This window comes from Diplodia seriata (genome assembly GCF_021436955.1).
Source record: "Diplodia seriata strain FDS-637 chromosome Unknown scaffold_2, whole genome shotgun sequence".
In the NCBI taxonomy this organism is placed as follows: domain Eukaryota; kingdom Fungi; phylum Ascomycota; class Dothideomycetes; order Botryosphaeriales; family Botryosphaeriaceae; genus Diplodia; species Diplodia seriata.
The window spans coordinates 2,229,814-2,246,217 of record NW_027117309.1 but is presented as its reverse complement, the minus strand read 5'-3'; the positions used below and the strand labels follow the sequence as shown (position 1 = coordinate 2,246,217).

General features: G+C 57.2%; 3 protein-coding genes across 3 annotated transcripts; 1 reads left to right on the top strand and 2 right to left on the bottom strand.

The window, feature by feature from the left end:
* Positions 1–3,994: 3,994 nt before the first annotated feature.
* On the bottom strand, positions 3,995–6,040 carry SLS55_002050 (uncharacterized protein; the record flags this gene model as incomplete). Its single annotated transcript, XM_066773536.1, has 1 exon — positions 3,995–6,040. The coding sequence occupies one exon, from the start codon at positions 6,038–6,040 to the stop codon at positions 3,995–3,997; it is 2,046 nt and encodes a 681-aa protein (XP_066636103.1).
* A 190-nt stretch (positions 6,041–6,230) lies between these two features.
* On the top strand, positions 6,231–6,844 carry NIP7 (ribosome biosynthesis protein nip7; the record flags this gene model as incomplete). The annotated part of the gene is made up of 2 exons (XM_066773535.1): positions 6,231–6,665; positions 6,716–6,844. The coding sequence occupies 2 exons, from the start codon at positions 6,231–6,233 to the stop codon at positions 6,842–6,844; spliced, it is 564 nt and encodes a 187-aa protein (XP_066636102.1).
* Positions 6,845–12,082: 5,238 nt separating this feature from the next.
* On the bottom strand, positions 12,083–15,209 carry PIK1 (Phosphatidylinositol 4-kinase pik1alpha (PI4-kinase)(PtdIns-4-kinase); the record flags this gene model as incomplete). The annotated part of the gene is made up of 3 exons (XM_066773534.1): positions 12,083–14,758; positions 14,825–15,011; positions 15,130–15,209. The coding sequence occupies 3 exons, from the start codon at positions 15,207–15,209 to the stop codon at positions 12,083–12,085; spliced, it is 2,943 nt and encodes a 980-aa protein (XP_066636101.1).
* Positions 15,210–16,404: the final 1,195 nt, after the last annotated feature.

Sequence of the window (16,404 nt, the reverse complement as noted above, 5' to 3'; positions counted from 1 at the left end):
CCGTCCTACCCTGGCACCCAGGAAATCCAGAACGACGCCTTTAGACATGCGTCATGCAGTTCCCTCGCCAAGCTCCCGTGCTGCCGGTTCCCAGCTGGGGTACTACGACATGCAGTTCAGGGTGTGCCCTGATTGATGCCTTGACGCGGGTACCCGCATTGTGAATATTGCGGCTGCCCGGGCCTAGTGCCACAGCGTCATGTGGATTTCTCCTGTCAGGGGCGCGCGGCGTGTGACGGGAATTAACTTGTTTGGCAAGGCGGACCAGTCGGAACAAAGGCAGAGTAGATCCGCAAGCCACCGCACATGGACTCGGCAGGGTTCAACCGTGGACGACTGTTATCGTGGCGTTCTTCTTTGGCAACGACAGTAGTGGACCAGGGCCCCCGTTCTGGATTCCAATCAATAAAAAAAGCACCTACCCGTCCACCACACGGAAACCGCGACCCTCGTCATATCTGCATCTGGCCAGCGCCAGATCCTCAGCTGATGGCTCACATGCCGTCTGTGTCATCCCAAAACATGAACATCATTACCGGAGAGTGCGGTGTCTGCATGCTTCTCTCCCTTCTGACCACTGTTCCACACCCATGGCGGCTGGGGAAGCGAGAATGACTCACAGATGCATCGATGTTGCGAAAAAGGGGGACTTACATCCAGGGGTCACTTCGTCGCGTCACGAGAGCAGCCCATCAGAACAACGTCAGCAAAACTGCAGCATTCCATGCCGTGTGAACGTTCGGGGCTCGACCGTTTCTTCCCTTCGTGACGATGCAGCGAGCCGCCGTCTCATCCCCACCTCTCTACTTATCAGACGCTGTGATATGGCGGGATGGTGATTCTGAAACTTTCCCTCGGCCAACCATCTCGGGCGGAGCGGTGACGAGAGAGTTGCTGACTGGCTGACCGCCGCCGTGTCTGCACAGTCGCGCGGAAGCTTACTGATGGTCCGTCTAGCTGCACGCCCAGCCGGTTCGCGAACCGCCGCCCGAGGGGGCCGAAAAAGCAACTTTTCAGCTTGCCTCGTTTCGGAGTAATTGGAAAAAGCAAAACCGCAAGGCAGGCACGTTGGCCGCCTCATCCCCCCTCAACGGCTCAGCTACATGCTACATGCGGACTTGTTGCAAACGCCCGTGCTACGAGACAAGGCAGTGCTTCACGCGGTACTACGATGTAGTCGTCATCGTCATCATCATCTTTACAGACTACCATGCGTACCTCTAGGCCTCCAACGATTCTTCTTTTTGCTTTTTTCCCTCTTCCGACGCAAGGATCTGCTCGAAATGGACCATACTTCTCCCCCTTTCTTCCCGCTTCTTCCTTTATTAGCATGGGTAGTAAGCGTGAGATATTTCTACTCTCTGCATGCAGCCGTACTACAGGGACACATACATGCCTAACTAATGAGGCTTTGACACGGGCGGAATCAGCGGGAAGGAAGGCCGATCTCCCCGAGACCCGTTACGAGAAAAAAGAAAAACGCCACCCGCACGCCTGCGGAGCGCCTCCAATTTTTCCTTTTTCTTTTGGTTTCTTTTTTCTTACTCGATCTTCGAAACGGTATGCTGCATGCACGTAGCCTTCCTTCCATCCTTTCTTCCTTCCTGCCTTCACCCGTTATGCAGATGTGTGCAGAAAATTTGGCCGGCTTGCTGCTTGCTGCTTGCATGCTTGCTGCTGTGTACTTACGTACATGCGCATGTGCAGAATGGTGTGTGTGTTTTCCGATGGTGGGCGAGGGGACCTGGCTGGCTGGCTGGGCGAGCTGATACAGGAGTGATCCATGGGATGGGTATTGCGGGCGTGCTGCTCCCTCCCTTCCTCTCCCTTTCTCGCGGGCATGGACATTACACACACACATACCCCGCCCCTGGGAGCATAATCACTCCTTTCGACAGGTGGCAATGACCAAGGCAGCGGTGGGTTGCAAGTACGTGGCCAACCTTGCGTACAGGGGCCGGGTATCGGGGTCGGGATCGGGCATCGGGAATCGAGCATCGGGCATCGGTGTGATGTGTTTGGTATTGACGAAGGGACTATTGTCGGTGGGTCGGTTGCCTGGCAAGAGAGGGGGGGAGGGGTAGGCGCGCGTTTGTCGTCAATAACCATGCTTGAGGCTTGATTTGCACACCGTTTTTCTCCCACCCGCTTTCCATGCTGTCTAACGAGACACAGCAGCAATGCGTAGTGATGCTGTCGATTAATCAGTTGGACCAACTTGATACTCGCCTCAAGGCAACACGTGTACACTGTTCATGCGTGTGCCCACTAATGTATGTACCGCGCTTTTTTTCTCGCAGGAAGCTACAGCATGGGAGGGGCGAGCACATGATACACGAAAACCAAGAGGATGCCAGTCGCCGTTTTCTCCTTCTTCAACATTTTTCCCCACTTTTCTTCCTCGCCTCGGCCGAGGACGTGAAGAAGAAGAGGCATGTGCAGATGCCGGTACATACATACACTTACCACGGCACCCCCATCGCACTCCCTCTCCCTGCTCTGCTGGCATGCTGCGGTTCGACCCGAAACGGGTATGGGGGCTAGCTAGTTATGTGGCTGTCCAGCTGGGCGTGAAGAAAGACTTTCCGTTTTCTGCTTTCAGTACGTACGTACGTACGACAACGACAACAAAAACACACACAGCCCTCCTCAGCTAAGACCCTTGTCTGTGCGACGGGTGTTCTACCACACTCTTTTTGGCGTTGACACACTTTCCCTACCGTTTTTGTTGCTAAACCTCAATTGCGAGCACTGGACTTGGAGACGCGTGCTTTGTTGATTGATGGGTGGGAGGATGGGATGGGAGTTTGGCTGGTTGGTTGTTGGTCGGGTCTTGCCTTTTCTTTTTTCTTTTCTTTTCTTTTTCTTGGCAGGCTGCTATTGGCTGCTACCACTACTACTATTGAAGCGGAGAGGCGATTTCACCGCCCATTTCTTTCCCATGCTGTAGATAAGATAAGTACGCCAATATACTTTCACAGCGACCTGTCGAGGCTGGGGTTTTTCTGTTCTTCTTCCAAGAGATAAAACGGGGGGGAGAGAGAAACGAGAGCTCAAGGCCGTGTTAAAGATGACGGGGAGCTCAAAGAAGTTTTATACGAAAGACATCAATCCTCTTATTCGTTTGATCCAAGATGGCGAGATGCACTAAAGACACTCCGATATGCTGGGCCGAAAAGTATTTTACCTTTCTGCGCCTCGCCAGAAGATAGCACTCTCTCCCGTCATAGGCAAATTGAGTGAACAGATAAAGAGCTGTTTGTTCCAAGTCCAAGGCCCCCCATCCAATTGTTTACGCTGCAACCAACATAAAGCAGAATGAACAACAACACTTACACCGAGAACAAAACCTGCAAAACCTCCACCTCCATCACCTTTGCTATCCGCGGGCTACAGCGGATCTGATCCGCAAACAGTTGGCAAGATGGCGATATAAATGAAAAGTGATACAACGAACGGGATGATACTCGTTACCAGATAACCCTCCTCCCCTGTGTCCGTGGCCAGGGGCAAATCCGCTTCTGCAAGTGATCCGTCCAAGCCCGCACTCCCACAGCCTTTACATTCTGAAAACAGAACTCGTTCGGTCCAATACGGATTTTTCAGAAACCGCTTCGCACCGGAGAGAATCATCATCGCACAAAGACTCTCCCGCGCTGAACCTCGGCGGAGAAGTCGTCTCCAGCAGTGACGGCCGCCACAGGTAAAATAGAGCGTACAATTCTGGCAAGGGCAAAAAAAAAAAAAAAAAAAGAAAAGGGGGGAATCGCACAAGAGTCAGAAAAATGACTTCGAGAGAAAGACGGGGAAATCTCAAAACGTGATAAGCTTTTGTTTTGGTATATGGCAACAGAAGTAGCAGCGTCTACAACATATCCACATCCACATCCACACACGCAACAACCAAGACAACAAACGACATCACCCTATCCCCGCCCCCTTCCCCTTCCCCCCTCCAACTCCGACTCCCACCACAGCAAACAAACAAATAAATCTACTTCATCCCTTCCACAACCCCCTTCGTAACCGCCCCCAACCCCTCCCTCACCCCGGGGCAAAAATGCCAGCGCAACACCTCGCCCTCCCACACGGTGGCGGCGAAGGGGTTGCTGCTCTCGAGCTCGGCGCCGAGCGGGTTGAAGACGCCGTCGCCGCGGCGCTCTTCCGTGTTCCACAGCGGGGCGACCTTGCGGCCGTGGATCTTTGCGACCTTGGCGAGGAGCGCGACGGTCGCGAGGCACGACTTCTCGGGGAGGTGCAGGGCGGCCGTCATGAGCTGCTTGGCGAAGGCGGCGACGCGGAGGGGCGGGACGGCGCGGATGGCGGTCGGGGGGAGGAGGACGGACGAGAGGGAGCGGAGGAGGAGGACGGTGGTGGTTTGGACGTTGATTTTGTTGGCGGCGGCCGAGGGGGTGGGGTTTTGTTGATGCGGGGAGTTCGGGTCGGGGAGGTGGAGCGAGTTGGCGCCCAGCTCGATGTCCGGGTTGAGGCTGACGGGATAGAGGGTGCGGTAGAGATGGGTGATGAAGAAGTTGAGGTCGAGGTGCAGGCTGGAGGCGGCCTTGCTGGCGTCTTGGCCCTGCAGTAACGCGAAGGCGGTGATGACGCAGAGGAGCGACTCGCGCGTAGCGTTGCGGGCGCCGATGGGCGCGTCCTCGTCGTCCTCGTCGGCGTCCGAGTCTTGGTCTTCGAGGCTCTCGGCGTCGCTGATTAGGTCCTTCAGGGCTTCGAGGATGTCGCCGAAGAAGTCTTGGTTGATGAGGTGGGCGTAGCGAGCGAGGCCCTCGAGCACGGCGCCCATGAGGGAGGCGCTGCGGGACTTGAGGATGCGGAAGTAGGCGACGAAGACGAGTTTGAGCGTCTCGGCCTGCAGACGGTCGCGTTCCTCGTGGCTCACGGCGGCGTCGGCCTCCTTCATCTCCTCGGCGATGGCCTTTTGTTCCTTCATGACCTTGCGTTGCTTCTTGGTGCGGAACTCGCGCTTTTCCTTGGGCTTCTTACCTCTTGGCATGTCATCCTCCGGCTTGTCGATCCTGTCGTACGAACCCTTGGAGGAGAACTCGGAAAGCAGGCGCAGATGCAGGAAGGTATTGAGGACGCTCTCGTGAACATGGTAGTTCCGGCCCTTGATCATCTTGGTGATCATGGTAACGGAGTCCAGCGACGCGTTGCCATCCTCGTCATCCTCGAAAACCTTCTCGATAGTCTCCCTACACCTGACAAAGTCTCCGTCAATGGACCTGGTGCTCATCTTGTCGACTAGGATCTTGATAATGTCTCCGCGGAAGTTGAAATGGGGCACCGAGGTAAGCAGGTTGCAGGCACAGCTGATGGCGACAGTGGCTAGACCGGCGATGCTGTCCGAGGAAGATGGCTTGCTGCCTTTGGCGCATCTCGCCAGGTCACGTACGTAGTCCTGGTAGCCGTGGACGAGAGCCTGCTCGAAGTTGCGTAGACGACGAACCTCTTTGGACAGCTTCTCCTTGGAGCCATCCTCGGGCAGTGGACGTATCCTGTATCCGGGGATAATGTCCTTGTAGACGGCGGCCTGGGTGGCGAGGGCCAGCTTCTTGACGGTGACGTTTTTGGAGTTGGCGAACTCGGCCAGCTGCTTCAGGGCGCCAATGTGCTCTTCGGGGTCCTCGTTGATCAGCTCGGCGACGCGCGCAAGTTCTTCCTTGGCCTCGACGACCTGCTGGCGAGCCGACTTCTTGGGAGCCTCTGGGACGGGCTCGTCCTCTCCCTCGTCTTCGTCGTCGTCGCTGCTTGTTCCGAGAAAGCTGTCGTCGTCTGGCTCGGGCTTTTCGGGCTCGGCGACATGAACCTGTTCTATGCGACCATCCTGGGTTTTGATGGGCAGGCGAGTGGTCTCCTTCTTCTTCTTCAGCGAGCGAGGGCGGTTCTCGTAGTCCTGCTCAAGGTCCCACTTGGAATTGGCGAAGCTCGAGTTGGCGAGAGAACGGCTGGGCGAGTCGCTGGCGGAGTCGTCCTCGTCGGGCGGCGACAAGCGCCTTCTCTTGGGGGCAGGCAGGCGGGCCATTGTGGTCGGAGAGCGCGGGGAGTCTCGTGGTGTTGCGAAATGCTTGCTTGGTTTGCGGGCCTGGAATTTTTTGGGCGCGGGTCGGCGAAAGACGGCGCCAAGCGCCGACAAAAAGTTGCGACGCCGTCGTCGGCCGCAGTCCCACGACATCACCACCACCATCGTCAATCGCTCAGCCAATTCGCCCGCCATGAGGCCTCTCACCGACACCGAGACGCAGACGCTCTTCACCAAGCTGGCCAACTACACCGGCCGTTCGCTGAACCACCTGATCGCCCCCGCCAACGGCCCCGAAAACGACCGTCATGTCTTCCGCATCCAGCACAGCCGTGTATACTATGTGCGCGAGACCATCGCCAACCTCGCCACCAGCGTCGCCCGCCCCAACCTGCTCTCGCTCGGCACCTGCATTGGCAAGTTCACCAAGACCGGCAAGTTCCGCCTGCACATCACCGCCCTGGACGCCATCGCCCCCCACGCCCGCTACAAGGTGTGGATCAAGCCCAACGGCGAGATGCCCTTCCTGTACGGCGGCAACGTCCTGAAGGCCCACGTCGGCCGCTGGAGCGAGGACTGCCCCGAGCACCAGGGCGTCGTTGTCTACTCCATGGACGACACCCCTCTGGTAAGTCTACCTGTTCCTCCCCCAACCCACCCCGCTAATTGGCCATACAGGGCTTCGGTGTTACTTCTCGCTCCACTGCTGAGGCTCGCCGTCTCGACCCTACCGGCATCGCTACCTTTAGACAAGCGGATATTGGAGAGTACCTGAGAGAGGAAGACACCCTCTTCACCACCACCTGAGCACCTTCAGCCCCGTACTCGACCATAAATCTATGATACCCGGACTCCGGCACCGCACTTTGGAGGGGATAGATACGCCATGACGTGAAGCAGCGGGTACCGGAGGAGAGGGAGAACTGGAGACTTATCTCCCGTCCCGACTCAAAAGTATTGGAGTTCCGAAGAGGATAAAAAAGCATTTGGCGGCGTTTTTGGCGAGGGAGCTGTGTTTCAGTGCTATTACCAAAGAGAAAACAATGTGAGAGGTCCTCCTGAGCTAGTCCAGCCTGCACCGGCTCTTGCACCACAACAGTCGCATCTTCCACGTTTATGATGAAAGGCATCCGCACTTGCTCTCTTTCGCCCCAATTCCCGTGCGGCTTCTCCATCTTCTTTCCTTTTTCCCTCGTCTGCCCTGTCTCTCCTGCCAATTACCGAGGCCTGAAGAAATGAGAAGCACCCCATGCCGTGCTCTGCCCCGCCTTCGCCAGCCAACCACACTCGATACGCATCTGATCTCGGCCGACGCCACCCGCCCTCTTCGCGGAGACCCGCGCCAAGAGGAAGAGATCCGCTTTTCTGCTCTGCTGCGGCGTATTCGCAAGCGAGTGCTACCACAGGCGCTTTTCTCAGCTCCTGCGGGATTCTCCTCTCACGATGATCTAGAACACTGCGCGCCGACCATGCAGGGCAACGAAAAAAAGGCGAACCCCCTCCCTCCCTCCCTGCGCCAAATGCATATCGGCTAATGTCGGGCTAACGCAACAAGCAAGGCAGGCGGGGCGGGCGGGCGTGCGTGCATCCTCATCACGATGGTGAGAGCACGACAGTAATCCCAGGAAGATGCCGGCCAGCCGGCAGGTGCCGCAGACAGACAGACAGCAAAAACGGAACAAAAAAGTCCAAATCACATGTCTACACGAGAAATTCCATCGTCACCACCACCACCACCACCCCTCGCAGCGGAATGGAACCATAACCATCCCGACCCCGATTTTTTTTTTCCTTCCCTCCCCCCTTCCAATCTCCTCCCCGGAGCCCCCTCCGACAAGAACACTTCCCCATTGGCCTCGAGTAACCTCTCAATACACGCTAACGGAGTTCCGCACATCCTCGTTTTCGTAGGGAGGGGGCTGGTAGGCAGGCAGGCAGGCAAAGCTGCGCGACGGAGAGACAGCCGACACACATACAGCGTTGACGTGTACAAGAAAAAAATCTCCCACAACCATGCGTTGTACACGCGTTGTACACATCATGCATATCCTTTCCTTCCTTTCCAACCCCCGCTACTAGGGGGAGAGGAACAAATGGCTTATTAATGGGATATGATTAGATCCCTTTCTTTCTTTCTCTTTTGCCCCGATTAGGCGAACACCGACATCAGCACACCGTCAGGGACTTACGCAATAGACGCAGGAAGAGAGAGAATGACGAGGTTGGCCGCGTGTCGAGGGAGGGGCCCAGGCAGCCAGAGCAAACATGGGACGTCCGGACGGGACGGACAGGTTCGTGTATGCACGTCAAACGTCGCGTTCCTGGGAAGTTTCCTCTCCCCGTGCATGTTTCGTCTGTATAGTCATGTTAAATGGGGAAGAGCAAAAAAAGAAGCAAAAAGCAATATCGTCACACCTCCTCCCTCTTACATGCACACAGCATGTACTTCTTCTTCTAGGTGCTGCTGTTTGGCGGCGCCGGCCCCCCGACCCACACCCACTCGGGGCGCGTGATGAAAGTGGACGTGGTGGTGAGACGCTTCCGCTTTCGTCAACCTCGGCCGCCGGCTAGGACGGCTTTCACCACTACTATTGCTACTACTGCTTGCGGCTAGGGCCCCGGGAGGAGGGCCGGCCGACGGGCGGGAAAGCGAATTTTGTGGAGATGCGGAAAAGAGTGGAGATTGGGTATGTTTGCTTTTTTTCTTCTTCATTACGGGGGGAAAACGCGGCAGTGGTTCTGATTGGAGACAAAAATGATACAATGGTGTGAAGTGTTAACGGCTGGGGATGTATAGCGGATATGAAAGAAAGTGGCAGTGTTCCCCGAGGTGTGTGTGTGTATGTGGCGTATGAAGAGCGGTTCTCTCGTTCGTGACGATTGGCGGTTGGGGGGCCAAAAGTAGTCCGTATCTCTTCTTCTGCACAGAACAACGCTTTCTCTCGCCTTTCGGCAAACACGACAGCAGCCCAGCAGCAGTAGCGTCAGCAACGCGTGATGAATCGGCTCTGTACGTGTATGCCGGACGAAACGCCTCTGCACACCGAAGAACAGAAAAAGAAAAGAAAAAGATGCGGCTTGCGGCAGGTATCGCCGTTGGGGGCATGCGGGCACTAACGGGTTCCCGCGCTCTGCATAATGCAGTAGCTGGTGACGGAGGATGACACCGACGCCGCGCTCCCTCCCTCGGCGTGAAGATCGGCCGGGTTCGGGGCCGCTGTGTGTATGTGGAAAGAGATCGACGCAGACGAGTTGGGGGTGGTCGGAATTTAGTCCGACTGCCTCGGAAAGAGCAATGGCTTTCGGGCGGCGGGTGGTGGTGGCTGATCCAAAGTCTCGTAAGATGATGGACGGCCGATTGGAAAGGAAAGACTGATGTTCGGTAGGGGGTGTCGGTAGTAGTTGGCTCGAATGCACGTGGCTTCCTTGCCATGGCTGGCTCGTGCTGAGGAAGCCCTCACGTTCGACGGGCAGCAGGGCAAGTAAGTGATCTGATACAAACTATGTACGCCTTCGAGGTAGCTTACAGTATTTCACTATTCACTTTGGCAGTAGATTAACGCAAAGCAACCGTTTTTGCCTGAGAGACTGAGAACTGATTGGCACACTCGATCTAATGTGTAGTAGATATCAGTCAACAGCAGAACTGACATCTCCTCCCGAGCTACTATGCACGAACCCACGTGAGATACAGCCGTCGATGTGGCAGCCGCAAAGTGGGAAAGTGGAGCTAAGCCCAAAAGGAACATTGGCGGCCGGAATAAAGAGCCGCTCCATAGAGAGAGTGAAATGAAAGGAAACTTGCTTGTCTCTCTATCGTTGACTAAACAGCTATGTGGGGCGCCAGATGAAAATAATGGAGGAAATAACGAGTATTCTCTGGGTAAGCACGTGGTGGAGCAGCAGCTCACTGATGACTGTTGCATCGATGAGAAATCAACATTTACTTAGAGAACTCCAATTTCGGCAATGTACCTCTCGTTATAGTTGCAACAGTTCCACAGTCGCTGCACGGGGAGAGAGAGGGAGGGTTGTACATGTGTGAGAGGGCAGCAGCCAGCAGCACACGCGAGAGAAGAGATCTACATTCTCGACACTGCCTGCTGCTTGACCATCGGCCAGATGAAACGGTAGTAAACAGCAGTAGCAACAGTAGCGGCCGTTGAATGCAGCAGCAGACACAAAACATAGATCCAATGACGAACAGGTGGGGTTGACAGCGGGGCGAGGGGCACACAGCATCAGCCCTGTGTCGCAGCGGGGAGGGGGAAAGAACAAATCGAACAGAACCGTTGCGCTACTGCACCCTCCTCCTTCCACTGCTTTCCCTCTTTTCCCTTGGATCATTTTCCCTTACATTGCCACCGCATTGCATGTGCTGCGGCGTACATTCGGCGAAATCTGCGTCGTCGCGGTGCCTCTTGCTGCCTGCCTTCCTTTCTGCCGACTGGGCACTGGCGGAGAAAGCTCCGGCTGGACGTCTCCCCTCTCCTCCCCTCGCCTCCTCCCCCACGTCGACTGCGGGGTCGGTCTTGCTTGCGGTGGCTAGCTCGATATCTTCCGGTAGGCGGGGTGCTGTAGTTTGTCATGCGAAGATGCTACAAGGCGCCGATTGCTTGGTATGTGCGTACTGTCGATCCAACGGCGCCATGTCATGGCGCGGGAACCCAGACTTAGTTAGTGAGATGGGAAGGTGGCCTGATGCTTATTGACATTTGTAGCTAGCCACACAGTCTATGGACCCCTCGTCCCTTCCCTCTTCTTCGGAAGGGTCGGAAGGGCAGTGAAGATGAATGGTCCAGGCGGCGCCACGGACTGGTAGTAGAAGAATTGTGACCTGGAGTAACCTTCTCTCCTATACATGGCTACAATCAAGATGATAGCCTGTTTCTGCTGCTGGCCGTATTCAGACGAGCTATGAACGAGACACTTACGCTATGGTGAGCTCCACTGGAACGAGCTACACTCTCACGAGCCCCTCGTCATGCCGTGCGAGTAAGCATTCGTAACGGCTTTGTAATCGCGGAATTCATGTACGAGACGGTAACATTAGTCGGCTGCATTTGCCGGTATTACAGTGTCAGAGTAACCGAGACGTCTACTGGTAAGACAAGGCATAGTTTGTGCTTTCGATGTATGCCAGTGCTGACGGGCTCACTTGAGTAGCGGCAGGGAACAACGCGAGAAAAGCGGAAGAACGTGTAGACATGGCACGCAGACGCTTACGCCCCATCGGAGATGCCTGAGCGATGAAGTGAACCACGGGGCAATTCATCAGAGCAACCGTCTTACAACAACCAGCGAAACGACATAGGAGAGAGCAAGGCTCTGTCCGTGTGGGATGCCTTCTTTGCTTACAGAGCGGGCCTGAGACAGTGCTCCCTGTTTCACTGCGAATCCAGTGTTGGCGCGGACCCTTAGCGGTGGCAAAGGCGGTATATTTCGTGCAGGCACCGCAGATCCGAGAATGCACATAGAGTGTCAGACATAATCATGAGTTTGCTGGGGATCGGTGGGGTGAGACGGCGTGCTTTTTCTGATGCCAGGGCGCAGGTCGGAGGGGGAGCGGAGGTAGGCCCGATTGGTCGGCCTGCAACCCGGACGAACACGCCATGTCGAGTTGCTTTTGCGGATAAGGCGCGGAATAATGCTGGGAGACAATCCCAGTTGAGCACGTCGGTCATGCGGCTTAGCTGAGTAGATCCGATCCATGCTACTAAGATGCTTTTCTTCCTCAAACGGTCTCCTGCTGCAGCGTCAGCCCGGCGAGACGCGGCCATGCCCGCCGTCACCATGTCCCCAGATATATTCACAGCAAGCAACTGAAACCAAATTCCATCAAAATCAAGTCCTAAATTTCACGTAAATGCGGTGACACAAACGCAGAACGCCGGCGCCATGCTCTTCCTGCCCGCAATCAAGGTGCGACATGCTCGAATCGGCAATTGGGTATTCTCCAGATCAGTAAATGCCTTGCGTCCGGTACTGGAAAGTGTCATATCTGCTTCGTGTTAGCTTACCCGCCTTGGCCCTGGGCGCGGGTACTCACAGCCTCGTGTAGTAGCTTCCAATACTCTTCGCAATGAGATCATCCACAAAGAACTCTGCCTCCTCTTTGCTCAGCTGTAGCATGAACCTTGACCGCAGCGCTGTCACGGCTTGCTGCATTCCTGCCGCGAAGCACGGCATTTGGCTCGCCTTGCCCATCATCTCCACCAGCATCACGATCCTCTCGGCATCCTTCCGAAGCGCCTGGAACGCTTGCTTGCACAGGCTCTTGAAGAGATTAAACCCCGGGCTCCCCACGCCACCAAGCACGTCCACGTACTCCTGGGTCAGCTTGAACGGCGCAGCCTCGAACCCCATGCTGCCGGGACTGTTGGACAGCATGAAGCCGAAGTCGATGTGGATGATGTGGCCTTGGTTGTCGATCAGAAGGTTGCCGTTATGCCTGTCCTTGAGCTGCAGCACGTAGCAGATGATGCTGTATGCTGCAAGCGAGCGAGCAAACGCATCGACCGCTGCAACGTGAACCTCGCTGTCTGGTTCGCCAAAGGTCCGCAAGAAATGGTCCCGTAGCGTGGCAATGCGCTTGCGGGGATTGGTGCCTGCAGCAATGCTAGCAAGGGTCAGGCTGCGCTTGAGAGAATGCAGGGAGACGCCATTGGTAATTGTCTCGATAAGACCCGACGACTCGCCCGTCACCAAGATGCGCATGCCCTTCACCCACACGGGCACTTCGGCATCTTGCCAAATCTTGCTGCACACCTGAATAAGCTGGCAGGCGAACGCCTCTTGGCGAAGATCAGCGCCCGTCTTGACGATTACGCTGATGAGATCCCAATTCTTCATCCATCCGTAAGGCGAAGACCGCCTAATGCGCTCTTTCTTGGCCTTCCACTCCTCGCCGAACGTGGCCGCGCTCGGGTCATCGCGATCGCCCTTGCGCTGGATGCCTCCCGTCTTGGAGTCGTTTTCCATTCGCGCCGCACCAGCACTGTTGCTCGCATTCGGGTCCGCGGCTGCGTCCTCCAGGTCCTCTGGCTCGGCCGTCAATGGCTGCGCCTTGGGTTCGGCCATGATGCTGTCGAAAGTGGGCGTCTCATCCATGTAGAAGCTCTGTTCCTCCAGACTTTGCATGCTCGCGATGATTTTCGACTTGATCGAGGCGACTTCCGTTTTCGGCCGCTTCGACCCACTAGCCTCTAGCTGCGCAAGCATCTGTGCCGCAGTACGCATGTGCGTGGCTAGGGCAGAGAAGTCCGGCTGATCCGGGCCCTGCGCCCGATTGGGCATCGGCAAGGTCATCTTACGCGGGACCGGGCTGCTAGTCCGGCTTGTCTCCATGTCGGAAGATCGGGGGGTTGACGCTGTGCCGACCGAAGACAAGGTGTGGGCACCGCTTGACGATCGTGCAGGGTTGATTCTGACGCTGCTGTATCCGTTGCCCGCCAATGCCGTCTTCGCCATCCCGTTGGCAAGCTCCTCTTCGGCGGGGTCCTTAATCAGGAGATCCTTGCTTCCAAGATCGCCATCGGTCGGCTCGAACACGCTATCAACACCCGGGTCGGGCGGTTTGTCCGGGATGATCGCCTGCCGCGACGAGTCCGAAAGATCGAACAAGCGGCGCTTATTGATTCCCTTTTCGGCGAGCAACCGCGTGAGCAACGTTTGGTTGGCTTCCGTGTCAGGGTCAAAATCAAAGTCTTCTCGAAGCACCTCCACCATCAAAAGATACGGAACACGCTCTGCGCTGTTCAGGCTGGTAGCCTCCGCCGGATTGAGACGGACGATCCTGTGATGTTGGCTGTGGGCCGCCTCTCCCCCCTTCAGAGTGGGAGGGCAGATTATGGGGATGTCAACCTCAGCAGGGAGGTCCTGAGCTATCAGCGCTAGCTCGGCGCGCAGCGCACTGAGGCGTGCAGGTTTAGGAACAATGACCAGCCTGTTCGAAATGTCCTCCAGCGCACTCAAGAACTGCGTTTGGCTCCGGAAGTAGTTAGAGCGCAAGATTCGGATCTTCTGCGATCGGGAAAGGGCGCTCGGACTGAGGGGTCGGGGGGCACGGGGTTCGCGGCGCGGCGCAAGCTCACTTGGACGCGGCGGGAGCCCGGCGGTTGGTGGGGGCGTCGGGATCGGAGAGACACTGGAACTGCGGAAATCAGGCAGAGACGAGGAGCTCATGCGTGCTTCCTTGGCCACGTTGAGAAGGGACGGCCGGTGTGCGGCCGAAGCAGCTCGTGGCGTCTTGGGGCTTTGCCTCGACGGGCTCGACTGGATCTCCAGCGCAGGCACGGTCGAGTGGCGCTTTGGCGATACAGGGGACTCAGGCTCGGTAGATTCCAGGGCGACTGACTGAGGTCTTGGCTTGCGTGGGCGCGGCGAAGCGCCTGCCACGGTGTTGCTACGAGCCACCTTCTGGGTCTGAGTTTGTGAGGCGTCTGATATGGTTTCGGTCGTCACGCGAGGTTTGCGGGCCTGGGCGACGGCCAATGGACCAGCATGGCGCGGGAGGAACGGGGCGGCGACGGTGGCAAGGATGAGGCTCGAGAGAACAGTGACGGGAAGCACATTGCCCCTTATGCGCTCGCGGTTGGCGGGCTCCGAGGCGCCGAAGACGATGCGCTGGACCTTGTTGTACAGACGACGACATGTCTTGAAGGCGTTGGATTGCGGGTTGCCGGCGAGATCGTGCAGGTAGGTCTGGAACAGCCAGAATGTCTAAGGGGCGCGCGGTGAGCAGCGGGTTTTTGCGAGGGAAAAGGGCCATTGGCGGGGCAGGCTCACAAGGAGGGCGGCATTGACTGATTCCTCGCACAGATCTATGATGAATTCCTCAAGGGCCATCGACTCGTTGTCGACGGAGATGAGGAGATGGCATAGCTGCGGCAGGAAGAACTCGATCTCGTCGTAGGAGAAGCGGCGCAGCTTCGAGCAGAGCACGTAGTGGATGCCGACGTGGTCGGCATATCGACTGGCAGGGGCGGGCAGGATTAGCAGGCGGGGGACCAGCGGCGAAAGGACAGGCAACGGAAGGCGGGGAGGGCGGCGAGAGCGCAGGGTGGTGGGGAGTCGGGGACGGGATCACACACGACAGGTAGGCGACGCTGAGCGAGGGATCCTCGTTGAAATGATCCGACTCGATAAAGCGCTCCAACAAGTTCCAACTCATCTGGAACGGCTCATCGGGCGAGGTGTCGTGGGGTGAGGGCGGTGGAGGGACGCATGGTGCTTTGCTCCGCGGTGCTAGCGAGCTGCAAGGTGTAGGTACTGCTGTATTGCAGCCGGCCTTGGCGCGCGAGCCGCCCCGAATTGCCCCGGCAGCCAGGAACCGCAGGCGCGACCATCACCACCAACACCGCGCCAGATCACGCACACGCCTCGCCGTCGCATCGACACCTGTCTTTGGAGCGAGCTGACGCGCGCAGCCGCCTCGCAAAGAAAGCCGCCTTCCGTCTGAGACAGCAGCGCGCCGCTGCTGTGCCTGGCATTGTCTGCTACCTGTCCGCCTACCTATCCATTGCTCGAGCTCATCGACACCGTCGCCGCCCAGAGCGCGCCCGCTGAGTCCGCGACGCCCAATGTCTTTGCCGCCTGCAGCTCGAAGCAAACCCGGCCGAATCCCGGGTTGATCGCGCGCCGAAGGCTTCAAACGCCTGGCCTGTCTCCATCATTCCTCACAAAGCTGTATCCCAGATGGCTCCGGTCTCCGCCATCTCCTGCAACGCCACCGCTCTCCTTCAAAGAACCGCCGTTGTCTTTTTGCGGACCCGGACGATGGCTGCCAACCCCGGTTGAATGCGGCGCTGAGCAGCTGAAGACGGCCGTAATCCGAAGGGCACGCGCTGTCGCACCGTGGACTCCGCCCGCCGAGGACACACCCGTCTTCCAGCAGAATGTGGCGGCCAACGTGGCGTACGTCGCCGTTGTGCCGTACCTACTTGTCAACGTCTTTGCTTTTTCGGCCAAAACCGCATCGGCTTACTGTGATGACCATCGGCTCGCTTAACTCTTTGACCTCCTGCTCCGCCAGAGCCCACTTGGCCCAGCAAGCCCGGACACCCAGCGCACCGCCGAGATGGCGTATGGCTACAGGATTGGCACCCTCGTTGCGGCTCGAGGCATCAAAGAGGAAAAAGTTATGCTGGATGAGCGTGATGAGCGCAGTCTTGGCGAGAGGAAATGGTGATAGGCGACGTTGACGTCGAGACGGTCAGCCGAGACTGCACCTGCGGCAGCGGGGCCATAAGCGAGAGACGGACGTGTGAGGTCAAGCTGCTCGCGCGTGGGAAGCCATGTTCACAAGCCTTCCTGTGCGCGGCCCCGTGAGAGAGTTACGGACTACTGGACCGGGGAACACGAAACCA